Source organism: Petaurus breviceps, unplaced genomic scaffold (assembly GCF_028583685.1).
Source record: "Petaurus breviceps papuanus isolate PSGF00001 unplaced genomic scaffold, PetGlider_PUasm1.0 139, whole genome shotgun sequence".
NCBI classification, from domain to species: domain Eukaryota; kingdom Metazoa; phylum Chordata; class Mammalia; order Diprotodontia; family Petauridae; genus Petaurus; species Petaurus breviceps.
Window position 1 is genome coordinate 13,478,565 of NW_027185697.1, and position 25,383 is coordinate 13,503,947.

The 25,383-nt window shown below is 45.3% G+C and overlaps 1 protein-coding gene and 1 pseudogene across 1 annotated transcript; both read right to left on the reverse strand.

Annotated features, from left to right (window-relative positions):
- Positions 1-932: 932 nt before the first annotated feature.
- On the reverse strand, positions 933-11,382 carry LOC138145729 (lithostathine-1-alpha-like). Its single transcript, XM_069067365.1, has 5 exons — positions 11,322-11,382; positions 10,982-11,100; positions 10,504-10,641; positions 9,572-9,683; positions 933-1,114 (listed from the first exon to the last, which is right to left on the reverse strand). Exons 1-5 carry the CDS (start codon positions 11,380-11,382, stop codon positions 933-935), a joined length of 612 nt encoding a protein of 203 aa, XP_068923466.1.
- Positions 11,383-21,377: 9,995 nt separating this feature from the next.
- On the reverse strand, positions 21,378-25,217 carry LOC138145742 (lithostathine-1-like; annotated as a pseudogene).
- Between the last annotated feature and the right edge of the window lie 166 nt (positions 25,218-25,383).

Sequence of the window (25,383 nt, forward strand, 5' to 3'; positions counted from 1 at the left end):
CAGACAGGATGTGCACAGTCCTGAGGTCATTGGCACCATCACTTCCTTTATTCTGGACACTAAACTTCCCAATCCAGGATGCTTAGATTTGCCCTGGAATATGGCAAGAGCCTCTTGGTGGGTCTGCCTTCTTCTGGTCTCTCCCTTCTCAAATCTCTCCTCCATTTAGCCCCAAACACTCTTTTCCTAAAGACCAGATCTTTCCATGTCATATCCGTTCTTAATAAATTTCAGTGACTCTCTATCACCTCCAAGATGAAATACAAAGTCCTCTGTCAGAGGACTTCCATGTGCCAAGAAGAATTGTGCAGGCCATCTCAATCAAAGAAGCATCTTGTAGAAACTAATGGCCAGTGGAGCAGTGTCTAACAGAGGCCAAAGGGGAACAAATCTAGGGAGAAGAGCACAATGACATCACTAAGAGATTCCCTTGGCCCCATGCCATTCATTGGAGGCTTGGATTCCTCATCAGTTTTTGACCTTGTTTCACTCATTCCCAGGACCACAAGGCTATCACTCTCTGCAGGTTTGTTCTGATTCATGCTTTCCACTTGCTTAGGCTGAAGCCAGTCCAGTATCTAGAGAAGGGGCTCAGTAGTTGATCTTTGGACACAACTAATATTGCTTCCCCTTTAAAAATGATACATACATAGATGTATATATGTATATCCTCCTTAATAGACTAATCCTTCACCTGGAAGATGGTCATCTACCTGAGAGCCACTGTGGCTTCAGAAAGGGGCAAGGAATGGTTAATATGGTGTTTGCTGCCCGACAACTCTGGGAAAAATGCCAGGAGAAAAAAAAAGAGGTCTGTACAAAATGTTTGCAGATCTGACCAAGGCCTTTGGTACTATCAATCATGAGAGATTATTGATAATTATGTCAAAATTTGGTTCCCCAGAAAAGTTCATCAGTATCATACGTAAGTTTCACGTTGGCAACGCTTGTCCATGGTTCTGGATAATGGACAATGCTCTTGCGCTTTCCCGGTCACCAATGAGGTGAAACAAGGCTCTGTGCTTGCCCACGTGCCTGATGTTTTCAGCCATATTTTCAATGAGTATGAACAGAGCATCAAGGGCAGCTGCTACACTCATGCTAAATTCTTCAACTTGAGAAGTTACAAGCCATGACCAGAGTGGAGGGAGTGTTGGTGCATGATTTTCTGTTTGCAGATGCCTGTGTACTCAATGCAGCCTCTGAAGCTGAGATGCAATAGAGTTTAGATCTATTCTCTGCTGCTTGTGCTGAATTTGACCTAACAATTAACACCAAGACAGATGCTCCATCAGTCAGCACCACACCCTCCATATGTTGAACCACTAGTTATAGGAAATGGAGAAGTTTTGAATGCCGTGGATAAGTTCATTTACCTTGGTAGTGTACTTTCCAGGGATGTACACACTGATAAGGTGGTTGAATCACACCTTATCAGAGCTAGGTCAGTGTTTGGGAAGCTATGAAGGAAAGTATGGAGAGAAAAGGTATTAGACTGCCTACCAAACTGAAGGTCTACACAGCTGTGGTGCTGACTTCATTGTTCTCTGCCTGTGAAACTTGGACAGTCTACCAGCGCCATGCCAGGACAATGAATTGCTTCCATTTGAATTGTCATAGGAAGATTCTGAAGATCACTTGACAGGATAAGTTTCCAAGCACTGAGATCTTTTCTTGAACTAAACTGCCAAGTATTCAAACTCTACTTCAGAGAGGGCAACTCTGATGGGCTGGTCATGTTGTTCAAATGCAAAATTGGAGAACTCACACTGGGCAAATGCTCACATGATGGTCAGAAGAAGCCATATAAAGACACTCTCAAGGTCTCTCATGAGAACTTCGGAATTGATTGCTTCATGAGGGACACACTGGAACAGGATTGCTCAGCATGGCATGCCCATGGCAGACAAAGTACTGTGCTCTATGAACAAAGCAGAATTGAAACAGCCCAAAAGAAATGCCAAATGCACAGATAGGGAGAATCCACCCCTAATGCTCACACGGACTATTTGTACCCGACCTGTGATAGAGCATTCTGAGGTCCCATTGGTCTGATCAGTAATAGCCTAACCCACCGAAACTTGACTCTAGCACAGTGATGTCATTCTGGTCCTCTTCGGGAATGGACAACAACCAACCAACATGCATACATACATACATTTCATATACATATATATGTGTGTGTGTTTATATGTATACATATATGTGCATATATAAATTGTATGAATTTTCCTAAGATTTAGGACCAAAATGTTTCATTGTTCCTTTTCTTACCACGTCCTCTCATAAAATGTCTGTGCTTTACAAGTAATTATGCCAGGTCTCATAAGCTGTAGTTTAGTGATCGTATGTATACTCAGAGAACATCTTGAACCATAGAATTCCTTCTTTAGGAAACTGCCCTGGGAATTGGGGTATGCTTTTAAGCACCACACTTGGGTGATAGAATTGGTAGTCAAATGATAGCAGCAAACCAGAATGATGGACCAAGACAAGCCATCTCCCATCTCTGTACATTTTCTCTGGCTGTCCTCCACATCTGGAGTTCTCTCCCTCCTCCTTTCCTCTCCTGGCTTCCTTGGTTTTCTTTAAGTCCCAGATAAAATCTGCAAGTAGCCTTTTTGCAAGTAACCTTCTGCACATTCTGCAAGTACCCTTTCCTGATCCTCTCTAATTCTCATGGCTCCCATCTGTTGGTAAACTCCAATGTATCCTGTATATACCTTTTTTCTACATCTTAGTTTTCATTAGGCGAACTCTCCTGTCCCCCCTTAGACTGTGGGATCCTTTAGAAGGACCTCTCCTCAGTCTTTCTTCATATTCTCCGTAGCATAGTGATGGTATATAGTAGGTGTTTAATTAGTGCTTGTTTCCTTAACATGAATAACATGTGAATAAACTCATAGCAGGGGACACAGCTGTCTTCCTTTACCACTTTTTGCCTCATCCCAGGATTCTCTGCCTCATCACAAGTTTGATTGGATGAACCCTAATACATTGAGATCCCATGATTCAATGGCTTCTATTCTTCAGAGTAAACATATACCTTTTGCTCACTCAGTCTTATAGTTATAGGTTTTCTAGAATCCTCAATCTAGTCCTTGTACCCCCACTCCCATGTGCCTAGTCCAAGTTGGTTAATGCCCCTCTTACAATGTGCCAATCATACTGAGGACGAGACCAAGATATGTGGAGGTTCTCATCACCAGAGTAATTGACCTGTCAAGGGCTCAACATCAGAAAGTGTAGTGATTTTATCAGTGGTAATACTATGAAAGCACAGGCCTGACCAGCACCTTTGCAGCTGCCCCATAATGACCTTGGGAACTTTGCATATGATGAGAAACTGTGACTTTCCGTGAGTGTTGTCAGCCCTTCTTTAGAATGGGAACTGCTTGAAAGGATGGACAGGCTGGCCTTCTCATTGGTAAGTCTAGACTTAGCTCCATGTTTTACATATAGTTAGTGCTTCATGAACACTTTTTTTTTTTTATTCATTCGTTCTTAAGACCAACTCGGGTCTCATTTCAAGACATCAGAGATTGAGCTCAATCTCAGGACTTCAAATACACAATTGCAGGTCAGACCTGAAGGAAAGTTCTACATCTCTGAGTTCTCCTTCTGTGTGTAAGGCCAATATCCACCATGGACTTACTTTTAGTAGTTGGGGTCACATAGAGCTAAACATCAGAGAGGTGGGCAGGGATATACAGTCACAACAATGTAGCCGCTGCAAGTTCCCTAGGATCTTTTTTTATTTTTTAGTTTACATCATTCATTTCCACAAGATTTTGAGTTACAAATTTTCTCCCCATTTTTCCCCTACCCACCACCCCAAAATAGTGATCCTGCTGAATATCCCCTCCCCCAATCTGCTGTCTCCCATGTCTTCCCCCATCTCCCCTCTGACTTTCCAGTAGGGCACAGGGGATCTCTATGCCCCAGTGCCTGTATATCTTATTTCCCAGTTGCATGTAAAGTAATACTAATAATAGCACATATATATTTTTTTAATATTTGATTTTAAAACTTTGAATTGCAGATTCTTTCCCTTCTTCCCTTGTCATCCAACCTACTGGGAAGATAAGCAATTAAATAGAGGTTGTACATGTGTAGCTAAGTAAAACACTTCCATAGTGGATATATTGTGAAAGAATGACTGTATTTCCCTCCATCCTATCCCACGCCCCACTTGTTCTATTCTCTACTTTGATCCTGTCCCTTTGCAAAAGTGGGTGCTTCCAACTTCCCTCCCCGCCAGCCTGCCCTCCCTTCCATTATCCCCCCCTCCCATTGCCTTCCCCCTTACTCTCCTGTAGGGTGAGATACCCTATTTAGTGTGTTTGTCATTCCCTCCCTAAGTCAAATTTAATGAGAATAAGGTTGACTCATTCCCTTTTGCCTTCCTGTTCTTCCCCTCCATTGTCACAGTTTTCCCCTGCCTCTTCTATATGAGATAATTTACCCCATTCTGTCTCTCCCCATCTCCTCTCATTATATTCCTCTCTCACCTCTTAATTTCACCTTTTAAGTATCATCCCTTCCTATTAAATTGGTCTTGTGCCCTCTGGCTATGTATACCTGTACACATATATACACACATTCACATATGTATTCATGCACCCATATACCCTCCTATATAGAAATATATGTGTACATACATACATAGTATGTGTGTGTGTGTGTATATATATATATATACACACACATCTCTATTTCCTTCAACTATTCTCATACTGAGTAAATTATTGTTTTTCCATATAGGAATATAAATAGTTCAACTTTGATAAGTTCCTTATGATTTCTTTTCCCTGTTTACCTTCTCATGCTTCCCTTGCTTCTTGTATGTGAATGTCAAATTTTCTATTCAACTCTGATTTTTTCATCAAGAATGCTTGAAAGTCCTTTATTCCATTGAATGACCATATTTTCCCCTGAAACATGATACTCAGTTTTGCTGGGTAGGTGATTCTTGGTTTTCATCCCAGCTCCTTTGACCTCCAGAATATCATATTCCAAGCCCTTTGATCCCTAAGTGTAGAAGCTGCCAGATCCTGTGTTATATTGATTGTGTTTCCACAATATTCAAATTGCTTCTCCCTGGCTGCTTGTAATATTTTCTCCTTGTTCTGGGAATTCCAGAACCTGGCTATAATATTCCTAGGAGTTTTCTTTTTGGGATCTTTTTCAGGAGGTGATCAGTGGATCCTTTCAATCTCTATTTTGCCCTCTGGTTCTAAAACATCAGGGCAATTTCCATTGAGAATTTCTTGAAGGATGATTTCTAGGTTCTTTTTCTGATAATGGCTTTCAGGTATTCCAATAATTTTTAAATGATTTCTCCTGGATCTATTTTCCAGGTCAGTAGTTTTTCCAATGAGATATTTCACAGTGCCTTCTATTTTTTTAATTTTTTAAATCATTTTAATAGTATCTTGATTTCTCATAAAGTCACTAGCTTCCATTTGCTTCAATATAATTCTGAAAGAATGATTCTCTTCAGTGAGCTTTTGAGATTCTTTTCCCAGCTGGCAAATTCAGCTTTTTAAGGCATTCTTCTGCTAATTGCCTTTTTGAGCCTCTATTGCCATCTGAGTTAGTCTACTTTTTAAGGTGTTATTTTCTTCAGTCAGATGGTTGACTCTCATTTCATCATTTTCTTGCATCATTCTCATTTCTCTTCCCAATTATTTCCTCCACTTCTCCTATTTGGTTTTCAAAATCCTTCTTAAGCTCCTCTATGACCTGTAACCAATTCATATTTTTCTTGGAAGCTTTTGGAACAGGAGTTCTGACTTTGCTGTCTTCCTCCTGTTCCATGCTTTGATCCTTTTTGTACACAAAATAAGAGTCTAATATTGCATTGCTCTGTTTACTTTGTTTCCTTTGTTTGCTCATGTTGCCACTCAATTACTTGATGTTTGAGCCTTTTGCCACAGTAGAACTCTGCTACCAGACAGGGGAGCTTCATCCCAATTGCTGGGGTTTTCGTAGCTGCTGGAACTATTAGTTCAGTGTTCTCTCTGAAGTCTCAACACACTCTGGCAAACTGGTCACACACCCTAGGACCTCCACCCAGGACAGGGATCCAGATCCAAAGAGGTTAGAGCAAGAGCAATTACCTCCCTCTAAGACTGGTTGCTTAGTCCCCCTACAATCTGCAGGCCAGGAGCTCTGAAGCATCACGGCTGTGGAGCCTCAGCTGCTTCTTACCCCAGGGGCAAAGACCGGACCAAACTCCTGAACTCCCTGTTCCCACAAAGTCTACACTGAGCTCTCACTTTGTTTTTGGCATTGGTGGGTTGATAATTCTGGAAACCACCACAGCTGCTGGTGATCTGAAGTCCCTCCACCCAGAGGCTGGTCAGGCTGCCCTGAGGCTAAAACCTCGGGCTCTCCTGGGGCTGGGCTTGGCTCCCAGAGTGCTGCACTGGCTGCTTCTTGCTGGCCTGCCGGGCTGTCTTCAGCAGGAAGTTAGCTTCTCACTGTCATTTTGTGGGTTCTGTAGCTCCAAAGTTTGTCTAGAGTTGTTTTTTACATGAATTGGAGGAGGTGAAAGCTGGAGCCTTGTGGAAGTCCTGTTTCTACTCTGCCATCTTGACTCCAGCAAGTTCCCTGGGATCTAAACTGGCTCTTAATGCCCATATTGTCTCCCACACTGACCAGTAACCCATAATAACATCTGAAAGCAAACATGGTAATTCAACAGATGTAAGAACTTCTCCTTCATGGGGTTATTACTTTTGCTGAGAAGGAATGAAGAAATATTCCAAGAATATTGAATATATGTACCTGTGTTTCCCCAATAATAAGACCTATCCTGAAAATAAGCCCTCCCCATACTGTGTAAGATTCCTCTAAAATAAGCCCTCCCCTGAAAATAAGCCCTATTGAGATTGCTACTGTAGTGAAGGTGATCCCCTGCACTACACGCTACATTACGGTACCCTCTGTATGCACCGTCCCCCCCCCAGGTGAAACGCACGCCGCGCTCCGAGCTACATCCAATCAGAGCTGCAGCAGTGAGCGCGTCATCCTGTTCTTCCCCAGTGATTTGCTTGGTGGTGCCATTGAGGGCAGTGCCGCGGAGGAGAGTTGAGGCAGGACAACATAAGCCCTCCCCTGAAAATAAGCCCTCTGGTGTTTTTCTTTCCCCCCCAAAAAAATAAGACAGTGTCTTATTATCGGGGAAACACGGTAATATATAATTCTAATTATAAATTATAATAGATAAATAATGTATGTGTCTAAGAGAGTCTAACCAGGTGTGATGGGGCATTGCCCTCCTTGCATGGAGCTTAAATAGGGTGCAAACCCTTCAGATTTCATTCTCTCACAATGGTGTTGACCCTTGTTTCAATAAATCTGCTTTTCTCTGCTGTGTTGCTTCTTACCAGCAGGTAATCATTCTGGACTCAGTATATGTGGCAAAAGAGGAAAGAAGGGCCTCACATTTTTAGTGGTAGGGACAACATTTAACAGGACCTTTGATACAGGGAGAGGTAGAAATATACTCTCCGAATTTGGAGGGGACTGTCATGAGGCAAGGGACAAGGACAATGGAACTCACTTCAAGGGCATGTGGACCATTGGAAGAGTAAGTCCAGGTGAACCTTAGAGCATCAGCAGGACAAACTCAATGTGTGACTTGATCAATGCACAAACTGCTTATTCTGAGGCAAGGACCTGCCTCAGCAATCAGCTTCTCCATAGGCTCCATCCAATCTGACATGTACAGAGATGTGAGAGGACAAAGAAACCTACAAATGTGACAATCCTAAAGGCCTCCAGTAGGGGAAAGTTTGCAAGGCCAAGAAAAGATATCATGAAGCCAAAGACATGACTCTTTGGAGACCAAACATGCCAGAGACTTTTAGTTTCAAAGTACTAGATACTGGGGCAGGAGGCCAGATGGTTCAATGGCAATTGCAAGCTAAATAAGAAGGATATCTCAGGGTCAACAGAGATCAGGACACCTTGAGACAAGGCCAAAAAGGGAGATTTGGAAAGAATGATGGAATGATAGGGGCAATTCTAAGCTGAATTGATACAGGGAAAGATTATCAGATGAGGAGTGAAATATAAAGATCTGGGTTTAAGTCCTTTTAACTCAGTGATCTGGGAGTGTCTCTCACCCTCATTTCCCCCATCTCTAGAATTGACTTTGTTTTCCCAAAGTTGACATGACAAAAGTTCTTTATAAACCAGGAAACACCATCATACTTAAAAATCTGGGACTCTTCAAAATAACTCAGAGGATCGGGTCAGAAAGATGTTTATTCAAAGACACATAATCATCTGAAAAGTCTACAAAAGAGTCATAAACACAGCACGAGGGGAAGGAGCCTGAAAGAGAATCCTTCCTAAGTCACATGGGTATGGGAAGGAATTCACATAGGACAGCCCTATCCCTTCCCTCCCAACACTGTAAGAGCAGAATTTCACACATTAAAATCTAATATAGTTTTAAAATTTAAGTAATGAAATTTTTGTCTTGGATGATCTTTTGGACTCCTTGGTTAAGGACTCTCACCTTAACAATATTTTGAAAATAACTTAAACTTGATCTCTTCCACTTTTTAAAAATAATCCAATGATTTATGTTGAAGTCACTTAACAGCTTTGAGCTGGTTGTGGTTCATGGAATAAAAGGCCCTGGGGCAGGTAGCACTGAGTGGGGGAGAGGGGGTAGGGGGAAGACAAGAAAAGGAAAAGTAGAAGAGGAAACAGCTGGAAGATGACAAAGGGGAGGGGAGGGGCTGGTGTGAGGAAGGAGGATGGAAAGGAGCTTCTGTAGGAAGGCAGAGACCAAGGCAGTGGGCCTCCTTTGGCTGCAAGGCAGCAGAACTCCAATCCCTTCTTCTGGCTTCTCCCTCTAGGCTTGGAACTTGCAGAGGTAAAGGTACTTCTTCTGACAAGGTTCATCTTTCCAGCTCTGGAATCCTGTAGGGAGATGGCCTAGGTTCAGTTGGAGGGACAAGTTAGGATGGGGGGGCCCAAGTCTGAGGATAGTGGCTTCCTGACCATTGGCAGCACATTCATTCCAGCTTGACCTTGTGGTCCTAAGAAGCATAGAAAGTAAATATAAGGAGGGAAGGGAAGGAGACAAAAAGAGAGGGGAAGAGAAAAGAAAAATGAAACGAAAGAGAGAAGAGGGTTGAGAAAAGAGAAGAAAGAAGATAAGAGAGGAGGGGGAGAGAAAGGTTAAAAGATGAGACAAGAGGACAGGACAGGACAGGAGGAGACAGGAGAGTGGATTAGAGCAGAGGAGAGGTCAAGAGATGACAGGAGAGGACACAAGAGTACCAGACAGGGCAGGAGAGGACAGGAGAGGACACAAGAGTACCAGACAGGGCAGGAGAAGACAGGAGAGTGGATTAGAGCAGAGGAGAGGTCAAGAGATGACAGGAGAGGACACAAGAGTACCAGACAGGGCAGGAGAGGACAGGTGTCACCCCCATATGCTAGAAAGGAGGTGCCCCAGGCATCCAGGCTTTCAGACAACACGAGGTGAAGAGAAGGCTCCTGGGTAGACGGTGGAGGTGTGAGGGTGTTTCTTTCTCTAGCTCACCAGACTCAGGAGTCAGGACCGCACAGTAGTTCGGGCTGGTTCTGCCTGGGGAGCCCTGCCCCCAGGCTTGGTAGAGGTAAAGGGCATTGCTGCTCCATCTCCACCTGCGGTTCTGGGGGGAGGGGATCAAGAAGGGAGGTGGTTAGGGAATAATGAGACACCTCCCACCTCCTTGAACCCCTTAATAAACTGATCAACTGCACCTGCACCTTTATTTAGCCCAGATCTCCCAGCGGCCTTACTCTATTCTCTAAATCTCTCCAGATGTCACTATCCCTGGTGTTGCTTCTGGCATCACTCAGCACCAGCCTGCTTTCCCCCCATCACATTCTCTCCACCACAGCCAGGCAGAGCCCACTACCCAGCCCTCGCCCAGAAAGCCTTCTCTTCCTCCTGTGCCTCACTCCTCTACCTTGCCCTTGCCCCACCCCCTGCCCTGAGGGCCCCGAGCCTCTAGGGAAGCCCTAGGTCCTGGACTTTTTTGCACTGGTCCCCAGATGCAAGATTTCCTCACTGTGACTCTTGTCTGAACAAGGGTGGTGACTGAAAAGTCTACTCTGAGAACTAAGCCCAGAAATGGGCACAAAATACTTGTCCATTGAATCAAAAATAAAGGACAGAGGCACTGAAGTGGAATTGTATGTGGATGAGTACCAAGCAGCTGCAGACTCCTGCTGGCCCTGGACACCATCCAGACCTCCCTCCAGGCCCCTCCTGCCCCTCCCAGCACTGCTTATGTTCATCCCTTATTCTAGTGCTTTTCTCAGGGTCTTGGACTTCCAAGACTAGTACAAACAACCTTCTCCTCCCTGTCCCCCCGTCCCCGTGCACGCACACACACACACACACACACACACACACACACACACACACACACTGCTTTCCCACTTCACTCTCCTGGACACAGAGAGTGCCTGGTTTCTAGATCATACCTTGTTGGGATCATGCAGGCCAATCCAGACTGGATTCTCACCAATATCATTCTCTGTGATCATGGTGGCCACAAAGGAGGCCTCAGCCTCATTGAGCAGGGACCCCAGGTGGCCTGAACGGTAACCCTGGCACAGCAACTGTGGAGGGCAGGGAGGAGGTAGGAGTCACTAGGTGGGCAATAGAATGCCCCAGGGGAGTTTCAGTGGGCAGGGTGGTCAATAGAGGAAAAGAGAAAAGGATAAAGGCCCCAAGGGAAGGGACAATGGTTAGATGGTTAGAGGGGGACAAGGATCACCATTGTGGGAAATGAGGGTCTAAGGGACACAGAAAAAGGAGGGACCTAGCTCTGGAGTCCCTAGGGAATGTAATGTTTGGGTGAGAGATGAGGGGTCAGGGATTCATTGGGACCCCACTTCTGAGCCAAAGGTAGTGAGACAGAACTAGTCACCCTCCTCAGGGGCCCTTTCCCCAACCCACCTCAGCACTGTTCCAGGTCTCCCCAGGACCCAACAAACCATAGCAGTGGGAGCCATGGAAGCCAAAGCCCTGGGGGCAGGAGCTCCTGCCAGAAGGGGGAGCAGGGGCCTTCTCTTGGCCTGGGGGAAGGAGGAGAGGAGATGCATGTGAGGGCAGCTGAGGTCCCTGCTCTCTAGACATCAGAGAATGTACCCCACAAATCCCCAACTGCTCCTTCTCTGTTCCACTGTGCCCACACTCCTGCTGTCCTGCCCTTCCCTTTCCCTCCTACTAAATCAAAGTCTCCAGGGCATTTCTTTGCCCAAATGTGTAATTAAGGAGGAGGCCTGGAGAGAATTACCTTGTGTCAGGCCTGGCAGGAGCAGGCAGGTGAAGAACAGCCCTGAGAAGCCGGGAAGCATCATGGCAGATAGCATCACCTTTGATTCTGGGGAGGAGAGAAGAGAAATCCTGATACCCCTGTCATGGCCCAGCCAAGGATCATAGAAAAAGATGGGGACAAAGATGGTGGCCCAGACCTCAATAGACCCAGGAAGCTGCTGTTCACCTTTCCTTTTGGTCAAGACTGGGACTGAGTTTCCTACTCTCTCCTTCCTTTTCTCCCCTTCCTTGGGTCTCAGGGAATCTATATGGGTCTAATCTGGATATGAGACAGAATCTGGGTACAATTTGTGGGGTGGACTTGTGAGCAAAGACCCCTCCCTCTTTCAGAGTTGTTTATAAATAACCATCTATTGGTGATTCTCTTCAGGATAACTGGTGGATGCCTCCTCCTTCTACCTGGGGAGGTAATGGACTCAGGAAAGTACAGGGACCCAACCTCCCACACCTTTCCCTTACTTACCAGATTGGCAGGACTAAGGAATGTGTATCTGACCATAAAGGAACAGAACCTTTATAAAGAGAGGAACAATGGGGGTGTAAACATTGAGAGGGGTGTAAGAGGAGGTGACTAGATGGCGGTAGGTGGACGGAGTGAGGGCCAGAGCACACGTGTTGATGAGGGGAGGGGGCATTCCTGGAAAAGGGTGTGGTGTTCATCAATCTGGGTTCAGGAGTGGAAATGAGCATTGCTTTCTTCCCAGAACACAAAGGAGGGACCCAAGACAGGGTCCTTCCCCAAAGCATGCCAGCTGCCTTGTTCCCATGGCCCTGGGAAATGCTCACAAAGGTTGGCTATTGGATAAAGAGGGAATACATACAGGAATGAGTGAGCTTCCTGCAGGGCCTGACTGGAGGAGGCTCGAATCCAGAAAAGGTCATAGACCTTGGCCCTGGAGAAGGTGGGATTTCCAGTCAATGGACCCAAGAAGCCTTGACTGAACTCTCTAATCTTCCTTTTAATTACTGTAATTTCTTGTATGAGAAAAATGGATCTCAGGCTCTTGGTAACACCCTCTCAGTGACCTCCAACAGGTCTTCTAGAGTTGATTTGGGGCTGCATTGACCTAGTCAATGACATAGTCAACAAAGAACAGAGTTTGCTACAGCTTCTTCTAACACAACCTTGCCCCCAAAAGGGACAGACAAGAGGATGTAGGCAGGACCAAGCAGCAGATCTCCCAAGATCACCAGAAAGTTGAGAAAACAGCTCAAATGTTCAGGGCCCTCATGGAGACCCACAGTGTCCATCTGTCTCCTGCATACTCTTGGCTCTCACCTTTCTTTTAGAAGATTCTCTACTAGAGATTTCAAATATGTTCCCCTCAGTGGGACTTGGGAAGTTGGAAATCATTTTGATTCCTCATTATTAGCAACTTTGAAGCCCACTTGTCTCTTGGGCTGCTCATTGGGTGATTCAACATAGATGGATCTGCCAAGGACATGGTCTGGTTAAAATGCCAATTCTCTCTCACGATATGGTTCCCAGAGGAGCACACAAGCCCCTGGACAGAATGTGAGTGATCCATCACTTCATTTATCCTGGACACTAGGCTTCCCAATCTGGGAAGCTTAGATTTGGCCTGCAAAACTGTAATGGCCTTCTTTTCACTTGGCCTGTCTTTAGTCTTGTCCGCTCCAGTCTATCCGCCATTTAGCCCCAAATCTGATTTTCCCAAAGACAAGACCTTTCCATGTCACATCCCTTCCTAATAAACTCCAGTGTTTCCCCATAGTCTCAAAGATCAAATACAAAATCCTCTGTTTTCTGTTTCAAGCCCTTTATAACATGGCCTTCTCCCACCTTTCCAGTCCTCTTACACCTTACTCTACATCACATACTCTCTGGTCCAGTGACACTGGCCTCCTGATTGGTACCACTCCTTCTCTAGGCTCCAGATATTTTTCTCTGGCTGTTCTTTGTATTTGGAACATTCTTTCTCCTCATCCTAACCTGCTGATTTCCCTGCTTCCTTTAAGTCACAAAGAAAATCCCCAGGAAGTCTTTCTCTTTTTAATCCTTGTGCCTTCCCTCTCTTAATTATTTCCTCTTTATTTTGTATGAATCATATTTGCACAATTTGTTTGCTTCTTGTGTCTCCCATTAGACTGTAAGTTCCTGGAGGGTAGGGACTGTCTTTTTCTCCTTTTTGAATCCCTAGCTCTTAGCACAATGCTAGGCATATAGGAGGTCCTTAATAAATATTCTTTATTTGACTGACTGGCCACTTTACAGCTCCCAGCTCCAGTCCCCAGCTGTGAAAGGAAGCAGGTTCCCACTTCTCCCCTTCTGCTGGTGCCTCTGAAACCAGTACATTCTTTGGCAGGATGTCTGAGGCTTGTTAGTCATTCATTCCTAGCAAACTGGCCTTGAACCTGGCAAAGGGAACCAAATTTCTCCCCTTTTACCCTTATGTTCTCCCATTATTCCCTTCTTCCTTGCAAATGGAGTGCTCAAATCCTGAGAGATTTTCTGCTGGCTCCAGTTACAGGAGAAAGAAAGAGACTTCAAACAAAGGCTTTCACAACAAGGGCCAAAGCCTTTCAGTGGCCTCCCCTGGTCATTTGAATTCTTCGGACCTTTTCCAACATTTTCATTTCGTGGGAAAAACCAGAAAGGTTTTGCTGGACTGGTGGAGGGCTGAAGGAAACTTCAGTGACTCAGAGGCCCCCAGGCCTGTGGAGATGTTGGGAGTCAGCCCCGAATAAGGCATCACCTTGTTCCTTTAAATACCTTCCCACATTGAGCTGTTAATAATGCTAAGGAAAGAAAAAGGTTCTTTCTGTAAAAGAATTTTATATTTCTTTTCCAAGGACGTGAGAGATTTCTTGTGTTGCTAATGAATATGGTGATGTCTGATGTAAGTTGAAAAATCACTTTGTTTTAACATACAGTGCTAAATATGTATATGAAGAAATAAAGGTTACTGATAGGATTTTGGAGAGAAGATTATTTGGATTAGAAAGTTTCTGTCTCTGTTACTAATGTAGAAGGATTCCTCATTTATGTGGGAATACTTCACTTTTATAAAGAGTCAGAGAAAGATCTTCTATTTATTAAAAACTAGAGAAATGTGAATTTAAAGAAACACATTTTCCTGGGCACCAAAGGAAGTGACCTTGTTGGAGACTGCAGATGTGTCATGGGTACTTCTGCTAATTTGCATAAATATGTTTTAGTACAAAATATGGCCAAACTAAAGTAGTCCTGAGACCCAAAACCTCCCAATTTGCTCTTTGAGCTTAAATCTAGATGGTCAATTTCAGCTCTCTTAGTGACAAAGGCAGTCCTCACATACCCTAATATGTTAACACTCTCTCTCCAAAAGAACAGGGATCTGTCAGATACCAGATCCTGGCCTCCAGGATTTATATTCCTTTGAAAGGAAGAAGAGATAGGCACTGATTTGAACTCTAAGGTATTTAGTTTATTTCTTTGAAGTCCTTTCTCCCTGTTAGCTGGATTCCATTGTTTGCTGAAACCTCCTATTTGAATTAGGATGATCAGGTCCCTAATACTCCCACCAATTCCTCGTGGTCCCTACACAGGCATGATGCCTGTGTTAACCACAAATCTTCAGTATATACATTTCCTTTTGAAGAGGTTTGGGGCAGAGATTTAGGGTTCTGGGACCCTGAGAATGCCAAGGCAGAGTCGCCTGGAATCAATTCACACACTTAAGCCATCTTTCAGTCCAGAGAGTTTATTGTAACACCCACAGGAGCTGGTGAAGTTCCTTTCAAAAACTTGTACCCTAACCAGTGTCACTGATAAAGGCCTCATTTCTAAAATATACAGAGAACTGAGTCAAATTTATAAGGATACAAGTCATTCCTCAGTTGATAAATGATCAAAGGATATGAATAGGTAGTTTTCAGAAGAAGAAATTAAAGATATCTATAAGCATATGAAAAAAATGCCCTAAATCACTATTGATTAGAGAAATGCAAATCAAAACAACTCTGCCCAAGATCTTCCTGCCTCTGGGGCAGTCCTCACACACTTCTCAGGGTTAGAGCATGATCCACCCCCCTCCAGGGGACAGTGGGAGAAGGAGCCTGAGCTGCTGGACTAGGACAAGAGCCCCCTCCTTCCTATTGTCACTCCCCTGGGCAGAGAGGGGAAGGGTTTCTGGGTCACACCTTGTTAGTGTCACGCAGGGCAATCCAAAAAGGTTCCAGGCCAACCCCACTCTCAGCAATCATGGTGGCCTTAGCCCCATTGAGCAGGGACAACAGGTGACCAGAGGAATAGTCCTGGCACAGCAACTATGGGAAGAAGGAGGACGGGCTGGTGTCATTGGAGGAGATAGACTGGAAAGGAGATGGACCCCGATAGGGGAGCTGTATTAGTGGGGTGGTCAACACAGGCTGGAGGAGAGGAGCAAGGGTTTTTCGGGAGGCCATATGCCTCCAGGGTCATAGTCAGATAAGGGTCTAGAGATACATAAAATGAAGGAGCAGGGGAGGGGGAAAGATGATTGAGAAGTGAGGAATAGGGTTCACTTGGGAGACAATGAGGTGAGGAGAAGATCCCTCCACCCCTCTTAGGGGTCCCTCTCCCCAACAATCTTAGCAGTGGTCCAGGTGTCTTCAGTAACCAAGAAACCATAACAGTGGGAGCCAAAGAAGGCAAAGCCCTCAGGGCAGGATCTCCTAGTGCAGTGGGAGCAGGGGCCTCCTCCTGGCCTGGGGAAGGGAGGAGAGGAGCTGCATGGGAAGGGAACTGGGCCTCCTGATTTCTGGACCCAGATCCACAAAGCCTGGTTCTACCATCCCAACTTTATACCCACTTCTCCCTTTTTCTATCTATCCCCTCCTACTCTCATACTGGACTCAGGTGTGAAGTCAGCAAGGAGGTGCTGGAGAAACACCTTGTGCCAGGCCTGAGACAGCAGGCAGGGGAGCAATGTCCCTGAAAAGCTGGGAAACATCATGGAAAACAGGGGTGCAAAGTGGAAATTGTGAATTTTGGGTGTCCTTGGCCCTGAAATGAGGTCAGAGACGGGGCTCAGAGCTTAAGAGAACCAGGACCTTCTTCTCCTGTCGTTCTTCACCCAGACCTCCCTACTCTGTTCTTCCACACCTTCCCTTCCTGCGATCTTGGGGAATGTGATGACTCTGGGGGCTGGAAGGGGAGCAGAGAAGGAGGGAATATACACAAACAGAGTGAACTTCCAGGAGGGTTCGGATGGAGAAGGAAAGAATTCTAGAAAGGACTAATTCTAGCCAATGGGGATCATGGTTGCCTGACCAGATACACCATCTTTATATTAATTCCTAAAATCGATTCAATATGAATGAGGTCTGTTTGTCAAGAGTTATGCCATCACCACCACCACCACCACCCTCAGTGACCAACAGCACATTTCCTAGACTTATTTTGGGGTGGGGGAGACAGACAAAATAAGACAGAGATCCCCGGTGCTTCTCTCACTATGGAACTGACTCTCAGAAGTTAGAAGTAAAGATGCATAGACAGGACCAAGGAAAGATTTCCCAACATCACCCTTAAACTGGATAGCTCCATATGTATCAGAGCCGGCATGGGGAACCAGCGGAGTTCTCCTTGGAGTAACTGCTCAGAAACACTGTCTATTTCTGGTCTCTCATTTCTCACTCTGTTTTCTTTTCTACTAATAGTTTGAAACTCAGTAGGGAACCCTGAACAAATGGAAGTTGGTTAAGATGCTGATTGTGAACAAGTTGGAGGTTCTTGGCAGGTTATCAGAGTTCCCGCTGAGTGATTCAATACCACTCTGTGGCCCAAATCCAGTGTGATATATGTTATCAATGCCCCTTTCACTAAGTAGCTCCCAGCAGACACCAGATGAGGTGGAAGCAGCACAGAGGTCAGTGGTGCTATCCCTTGCTTTATTCTGGACACTAGACTTCACAACCTAGTGTAATCATGAGAGAATTTGAAGATCTCTCCTACCCTTAATGGGTCTCACTTAGAACCCAACAAGAGAAGCTTGCTTAGAGGAGGCTTGTTTTTCAGGAAGGCCCATACCTTTTGTTTCTTTGTAATTAGGCAGTGTGTCAGGAAAGTTTTGATGTCTTCTGACCCTGAAGAAGGCTATATATACTCTGAGGTGAGGTTTTGCTTTGGGGCTCACTCATGGAAAGAGTTGTGTGATTTGGCCAGATGAGACTCTGGGCAGCCGTTGACCCCCCAGCTTTGAAAACCCAGATGCTGGTGTTTCTCTCCCTAGTAACTAACTGTGTATGTATGTATGTAATGGTCAGACAGCTAGACAGCTGCTGAATTGTGTTATTTTCTCTGTCTGTATTTTTTTTGCTTGTAATTTCTGTTTGTATTCTCTGAAGTTCAGGGTACTGACTTTTCCTCCTGAACTAAGTAAATGATATATATATGTTTTATTAAAGTAAGATTGTTAGCACCTTTTGGGTTGCTTTCCTTTATAAAAGCAGTTCAAAGAACCTGTGCTAGCAGCCATCCTGGGTATGCTAGGGTGCTTGCTGTTACACCTAGGTGGAGGTAACTAGGTGTTGCAGGGGATAGAATGCTGGGATTGGAATTAGGAAGGTCTGAGTTCAAATCCAGTCTTAGATACTTATTAGCTGTATGACCTTAAGCAAGTTACCAGGTCTCAGTTTTCTCAACTATAAAATGAGGATCAAATAATTTGATATTTATAAAATATTTAGCAGAGTGCCTAATACACAGTAGGTGCTTTTAAAATGCTTGTTTTCCTCCCATATCCTTTCAAAATAATTTCAAAAATTTGCATGGGAAAAGCCAGATTTTGGTGTAGACTAGGACCATGGCTGGACCTTGTGGAGAGAAATCAACAATCTAGCTGGGCATGTAAGTGACTTCCTTTGTCCCTAAGAGAGCTGAAGTTTAGTTTCTGGGCTTAAATTAAAAGAGAATAATGTCAGAGCCAACTTCCCCTATTGGAGAGAAGTAACCCCTCAGCTCTGGACTCCAGCTGAGGTCCATCAGGTGACCATAGATTAAACCCAGGTAATGAGGAAGGCATGGACCAGTCATAATCCCCATTGGGGAACAAGGGATTCAGGATGCCCAGTGAGAGGTGTACAGGGACATTACAAGATATGTGTGACCCTGAAGCCACACATAGAAGACAGGAGCTGGCCCTTGAGACATGTGACTGGGTCGGTCATTCGTATTTCATTTATGTGTGTCCTTCTAAGCAGAGACATTTTGCTAGCTGTCAATATTGCCTTTATCTGTTCTTCTCTACAGATAGACCTTTGTCATTAGACATGTTCCCTCTGTGGATGCTTCTCATGCATGATCCCTAACCATGTCAACTCTCCTCACTAATAATGCATATATACTTGGAAGCCCATTCTAAAATTATGAGGAAAATGTTCTCTTGCTACTTTTCTTACCATTTTTTTTCATTAAATGCTTTTGTTTTGGAATATGCATATCCTCAGTCGACTTTTAAGAGTAAACCCATTGAAGAAGGCTCATGTTATAGTTGGTATGGTACAGAGAATGAAGGGGAGCTTTTCAGGTGGCCCACCCAGGAGAGGGGGTGCTGCAAAGGAAAACTGTCTTGGAAGAACTGACAGAAAACACTCTGAAAAGGAGTTATGTAAATTTAGGTTCATAACAGTAATTCCCAAAGCCTGATCTGCTCCTGCCTCAAGACACTCTCTAGAGTCTGAATTGATCCTCACTAAGTTAACCTTTCCATTTTCCAGGAGCATTTACCACTGTCACACTTGAGATTCTTACCTCCCCACTCCTCAACCCCCTAGGAACTTTAGAATGTTGGTTCACATAAAGTATATTGATATGAAACCAAAACTGTCCATCCCTGCCCCCCACCCAGTGACATCTGTGTTTGCAGAGAGTCCCAGATTGGAATTTTCCATTGCTATTCAAAGGTCCCTTGTGGGTCCAATCACCCAAAGTGTCATGGGTCCCTGAAGGTAGACTCCCTCATTGTCTTCCATGCCTGCCTCATATCAGCCCCTTTCAACTGTAGGAAGCACATGCCTATTTCTACTTGCAGTATTCTAATAATATCAATCCTGTCATTTAAAGAAAGATTAACTTTCATCTCTGTATCTCAAGCAGGCCTGTGACTAGAAACAACAGGGAAAATTCTGCTTTTGTCCACTGATGAGACCATTTTCTATAATCATGGTCTCTCCACAAATAGAAATGACCCCCTCAGAGAATCAGTGAGCTTCCTATCACAGGGAAATACTCAAGAACATGCTGAGTGTATATCTGTCAGGGCTATGCTTGATGACCTTCAGAGAGAAGACTGTGCAATTCCCAAACCTTTCCAAGGGATTTCCTATTAAACTCCTTACAATTGGCAGACTCTTTGTCCCCCAAATCCACATCCTGATTTCCCATCTTCTCTCACCCTGGAATATCCTTTTGCCAGACCAGCCCCTTTCTCCCAGCAGTAAGTTCCTTCCATTGGCCTCCATTTTGGAGAAAGTGCCAGGCCAGCATTCTTCATTCACCTCCTAGCTTCGTTTCTGCCTCTCCAGATATCACCACCATGGCTCCTGCCCCAGTTACTTTCTCTCTCTATTCTGCTCCCTTTTGTATGTTTTCTTCCCTCCATTAGACTGTAAGCTCCTTGACAATAAACTAATCCTCACTTTTTCCTTTTATGTGTATCCCTAATATTTAACACAGTGTCTGACATATAATAAGGTTTAGAAAATGCGTAGGTAAATACAATATCTTAGGCTGGTAAAGTATACTCTCAGTAAATCTCATCTCAGTCCAAGTGGGTAAGAAAGTTGTGTTTGAGCCCAAGTAACTTCCACCTGCTTCTACTGAAGGCCACCATGGACAGTTCCTAGAGGGAAAAAAGCTTTTAACATACATGAGATTTCCTCACCTAAAACACAGGTCTGCACAGTGGCACACTGTTTTCTGGACAGGGAAAGGTGAAAGGAAAGACATTGCAAAGACAACCTATTGTTTTCCTCCTGAGGTGGACAGAGAGATGGCTCTTGGGACAACAGTTTTTTGGGGTTTTTTTTAAGCAATCGGGGTTAAGTAACTTGCTCAAGGTTGTTACGCTGCCAGTTATTTCTGGGTGTGGTGCTAAATATCTGAGCCCAGATTTGATCCCCAAGTCATCCTGACACTGGAGCTGGTGTTCTTACTCACTGAGCCACCTGACCGCCCCTTGGGACAACAGTTTACCCACTTCAAATGATCTCCAAGGCATCCCCAGTCCCTGAAATCTGATCAGTTCTCCCCTGTCCTCTCACCCAGGCACCAATGGGGATGTTCAATTCTTCATCAGAAGATGCCCATCTAATTCCAACCTCACCTGTCTCCATAACTGGTCCTCTCCAAAAAAAGGGGAATTGGACCAAAATAAAGATACTGCATGTTGTATTGAGGCTGGTTTGGGAATATGGTTTAGGCTAGATGGAGATAAAGTTCTTTTCTCACTCTGAAATTCTGTGGTTCTGGGATTCTGTCTTGGATATCATGTATAGTGTCTTTACTTCAGTTAACCTTTACACCCCCAAAGTATGGGGGACATATTCTGCCTTCCCTGTAATCTGCAGGAATGTCAGCAGTGAGTAGGTCATCAGCATTTGTTCAGTAAAGCTTTAATGAATAAGTTAATAAACATAGTCCCTTAGAACAAGATAGAGGAGAGAGAAGCTGACCAGAATCCTGAGAAATACATATATATGCAATAGACACAGTATTTTATATTTGAAGAATCAGGTACCAACAACATGAACAAAATAGGCATCAGGGTGGCAAGGACAGTTTATCCCTGATTGGTCAGTGCTCTGGGTCAAAGGTAATGAGCACCAAGGGTAATGATGGAAGGAAAAGTGGAGGGGAGGGAGAAATGGGTATAGGAGGTTTATGACAAGGGGGGAGGAAGGTTCATGCATCAGGAGGTGGGGTGGAAAGAAGATTCTCTTGGAGGGCAGAGAGACTGTAAGCAGGGCCTTCAGAATGTCCCCTTGAATCCAGGGCTGAAGAACCTTAATTCATTCTTTTAGCTTGCTGCCTCTAGGCTCTGAACTTGCAGATGTAGGGGAGCTTTACTCTACACAGATCATCTTTCCATGCTTCAAATCCTATAGAGAAATGGTATAGGTTATGTTGGTCTGGGCAGACTGGCTCTGGTGGCCCCTATTCTAATGACCTTGGTCTTTAGGTTCTATACCCATTCATGTGTTAGAGTGGGAGTCAATTGTATCAAATGAAATACATTATCAAACTTAAGACGAGTATTTTAGCCAGATGAGAACACCTCTATTGAATCAACCACTCAATGAATGTGTGCATTGGATTGGAAATTAAAAGTCCTTGATTATTTGAGAAGGCGTGAAATGCATTCAATGAAATGGAATGACAGTGAAGAGAAGGTTTGTTGGGAAGAGACTAGGTCACTATCTCTGGGTCCTAGATAAAATCTATCCAGATCTGAATCCAGCATTCCAGTGGCTGACCAGTATAAAGAATGAGCAGTGCCAGCCAAGTCCCTGAGAGGAAATCCCTCACTGGGGAGAAGAGATTCTGTCTCCTCCAGCCTCCCACTCTTGACTGGAGGAAGACCTCCTTCACTTGGAAAAATATGAGGAGTTTGACTTCTCATCCCTATTCTACGGGTTTCTGGAATAGTATCGTTGTTTTCCAGTCGTTTCAGTCCTGTCTGACTTTGTAATGGGAATGCAAATTTGGAAGATCTTCCCTGCCCCTAGGCTAAAGTGCACCTGAAGCCTGGGGAGGGAGGCTTGTTTTTCAGTAGATACTTCTTGATTGGCCAGTGAGTCAATAAGGTTGTTACATTCTCTGAGCCAGGAGAAGGCTATATAAGCCCTGATGTGAGGCTTTGTTTTGGGGGGCTCACTTTGAAAAGTGTTCTGGGATTTGATCTGTATTCTGGGAAGCCGTTGTCCAGGTTCCCCCCGGCTTTGAAAAACCCAGATGCTGATTTGGTATGGATGTAATGGTTGGACAGTTTGGAAAGCTGTCTACTTGATCTGTTTCTGTCTTGATAATTCTGCCTGTATGCTTTGAAGTTCGGGGTGCTGACCTTTTTCCCCTGAACAAGGTAAACGATATATGTCTGACTGATTAAAGTAAGCTTGTTAACCCATTTTGAGTTGCTTTCCTTTATCAAAGCAGATCCAAGAACCTGTGTGAGCAGCCACCCTAGGGACTCCAGGATGCTTGCTGCTACACTCTTCATGACCCCATTTGGGGTTTTCTTGGCAGAGATACTGGACTGGTTTACCATTTGCTTCTCCAGCTCATTTGACAGATGAAAAAACTAAGGCCAACATGGTTAAGTGACCTGCCCAGGGTCACACAGCTAATAAGTGTCTGAGACCAGATCTGAACTCAGGAAGATGAATCTTCCTGACTCCAGGACCAACATGCTATCCATGGTGCCACCTAGCTGCCTGGAATAGTAGGGGGTAACAAAGTCTGCATTAGGCATGGAGGATGTCTCTCTACATGTGCTTTTTTGGTTTGGGCCCTCTTTTCCCTTGATTCTGCATGTATTTGGGGGAGAGGTTACCTACCCTTGGGGTTTTTTCCTATGGGGGAACTGTTGGAACTATTCTTACTATAGTAATTACATTTTTAAAATTCTAAAATGTAATTAAGTCTGAATGTTTAATCAATATCAGCTGAAAATCATTGGGGAAAGTATACCACTAGGGGCTCATAGAGGAAAAGAGGAGATGAGGGGAAGGGAGGGAAGGGGAGAGAAGGGAAGGAGAGGAGAGGAGAGGAGAGGAGAGGAGAGGAGAGGAGAGGAGAGGAGAACTCATAGTCTAGGTAAGGATGGGCCCCATAAATTCTGGGCTTCAGCAAACACAGGGATGGAGGAAATGGACCTGGTTGTCATCAGAATTATTAGTGTTTCTCTTTCTCTTTCTCACCTGAATCCTGAGTCAGGATTACAAAATAGTTTGGGTTGGTTTGACTGGGTGCTCCCTCATCCCAGGCTTGGTAGAGAAAAAGGCCACTGCTGGACCAGCGCCACCTGTGGTTCTAGGGGAGGGATCAGGTAATGTGGTGATTAGTGAAGAGTGAGACACCCCCCAATCTCCTACCCTCCAATACTCAAGACTCAACCCAATCGATCAACATATAGTAAGTACCTACTATGTGCCAGACACCATGCTAAGCACTTGAGATACAAAAAAAGGGGCAAAAGACAATCTCTGCCCTCAAGGAGCTTATGGTCTAATGGGAGAGACAAGCTAGCAAATATGTACCACCAAGCTATATACAGGTTAAATAGAAACACTTCCGAGAGGGAAGGCACTTGAGAGGGGTTTGGGAAAGGCTTCCTGTAAGTGATGGGATTTAGCTGGGACTCAAAGGAAGCCAGGAGGTAGAGATGAGGAGGGAGAGCATCCCCAGCAAGGGGCACAGCTAGAGAACGTGCCTGCAGCCCAGAGATGGAGTGTCCTGTTCGTGGAAGAAACAGGAGGCTGGTGTCTCTGGCTCAGATTCCACCTCCTTCAGGAGGCCTGTCTTGGTCCCCCTATGGCTGATGTATTTCCCTTCCAGACGACCTTCCATCTGCTCTGGATAGCTCTTCCATGGACTTGGTTATCTCTACATTGTCCCATCCACTAGAATGTGAGGTTTTTGGGGGGCAAGGACTGGTTTTGCCTTTTAGCACAGTTACTAGGGGGAGCTCAGAGTTGGGCACCTGAGCACACCATACATGTTAATTGGGTCAAAAGCAATGGGTTAAGTTCCTGGAGTGCAGATGGGAGGTGAATGCCAGGGAGGTCCAGGGGGTGGCTGGACAGACACTACACAGGCTTGCCCCACCCCCATTCCCAAGTCTCCTTGCCACCTGAAGCTGTCTCCAGGTTTCCTTTTCACTCCCTCCCCCTTCCCAGGGGTCTAGACTTTTACTCTGCAAAGGGGAGAAAGAACCCAAGCCAGTGTGACTGGCACCAGACCACTCCCCTCCCCACTCACTTTCCCCCTAAGCAAGGAGAGAGGGAGGAACTTTGGGTCTTACCTGATTGGGGTCATACAGACCAGTCCAAAGGGACCTCTGGCTACCCCCACTCTCAGTTACCATGGTGGCCACAAAAAGTGTCTTAGCCATATTGAGCAGGTACATGAGGTGGCCTGAGGGGTAGTCGGCCCAGCAGCTGTGGGAGGAGGCAGGAGATGCTGGTGTTATTAGAGGCAGGAGAAAAGGCAGAAGGATGGGGACAGCTACAGAGGGCAGGGCAGTCACAAGAGGCAAGAGAAGGCTGAGGGTCCTGATGAAGGGCCTGAACCCAGGGTTCAGGACCACAGAGGGATAAGAATGACCGGAGCGGGGAGGGATGCCTGATGCTACTTAGCAGAAAGGGCAGAGCTAGGGGACAGGGGTAGGGAGCTCATAATGAGCCACGGCTGAATTCCAGAGCACATGGAAATGGCAGCTTGGCCTCTCCCCCCCACCAGGGATCCCTTTCCCCAACCAACTTCCACAGTGCTCCAAGTCTCTTCATGATGTATTAAGCCATAGCAATGGGAAACAAAGAGCTGAAGCCATCAGGGCAGGAGCTCCTGGCTAATGGAGGCTCAGAGGGGTCCTCCAGTCCTGGGAGGGAGAAGAGAGAAGTTGGAGGGAGGAACCTGCGCTTCTCTCTGTGACTCTGAATCTATGAAACCCTGAAGGTCCCAGCTGCCCATTGCTGTCCCCATGCCCCTCCCCTCTAGCCCCTTCTCTTTACTCCCAAGGGCTGACCTAGGCCCAGGTTGGGAGCTCTGGTGGGACTCACTTTGTGCCAGGCCTGTGAGGAGTAGGCATGTGAATAAGTTGAAGGGCAGCATCCCTTTGGAGTCTGAGGGTACAGAAGAGCCCTTGAGCCCCATGGCACCCCTAACCCAGAGATAGGGCCAGGGGTGGGGGCTTGGAGCATGTTCTCTCTTCCTTAAGGCTGGGCCTGGGCTCTCTACTGTCTCTTTCCTCCTCTCCTTTCCTGGGCTGGTGACTGGGAGCTGGGCAGAATCTGGTGGTAGCTGGGGTTAAGAGGGAAAG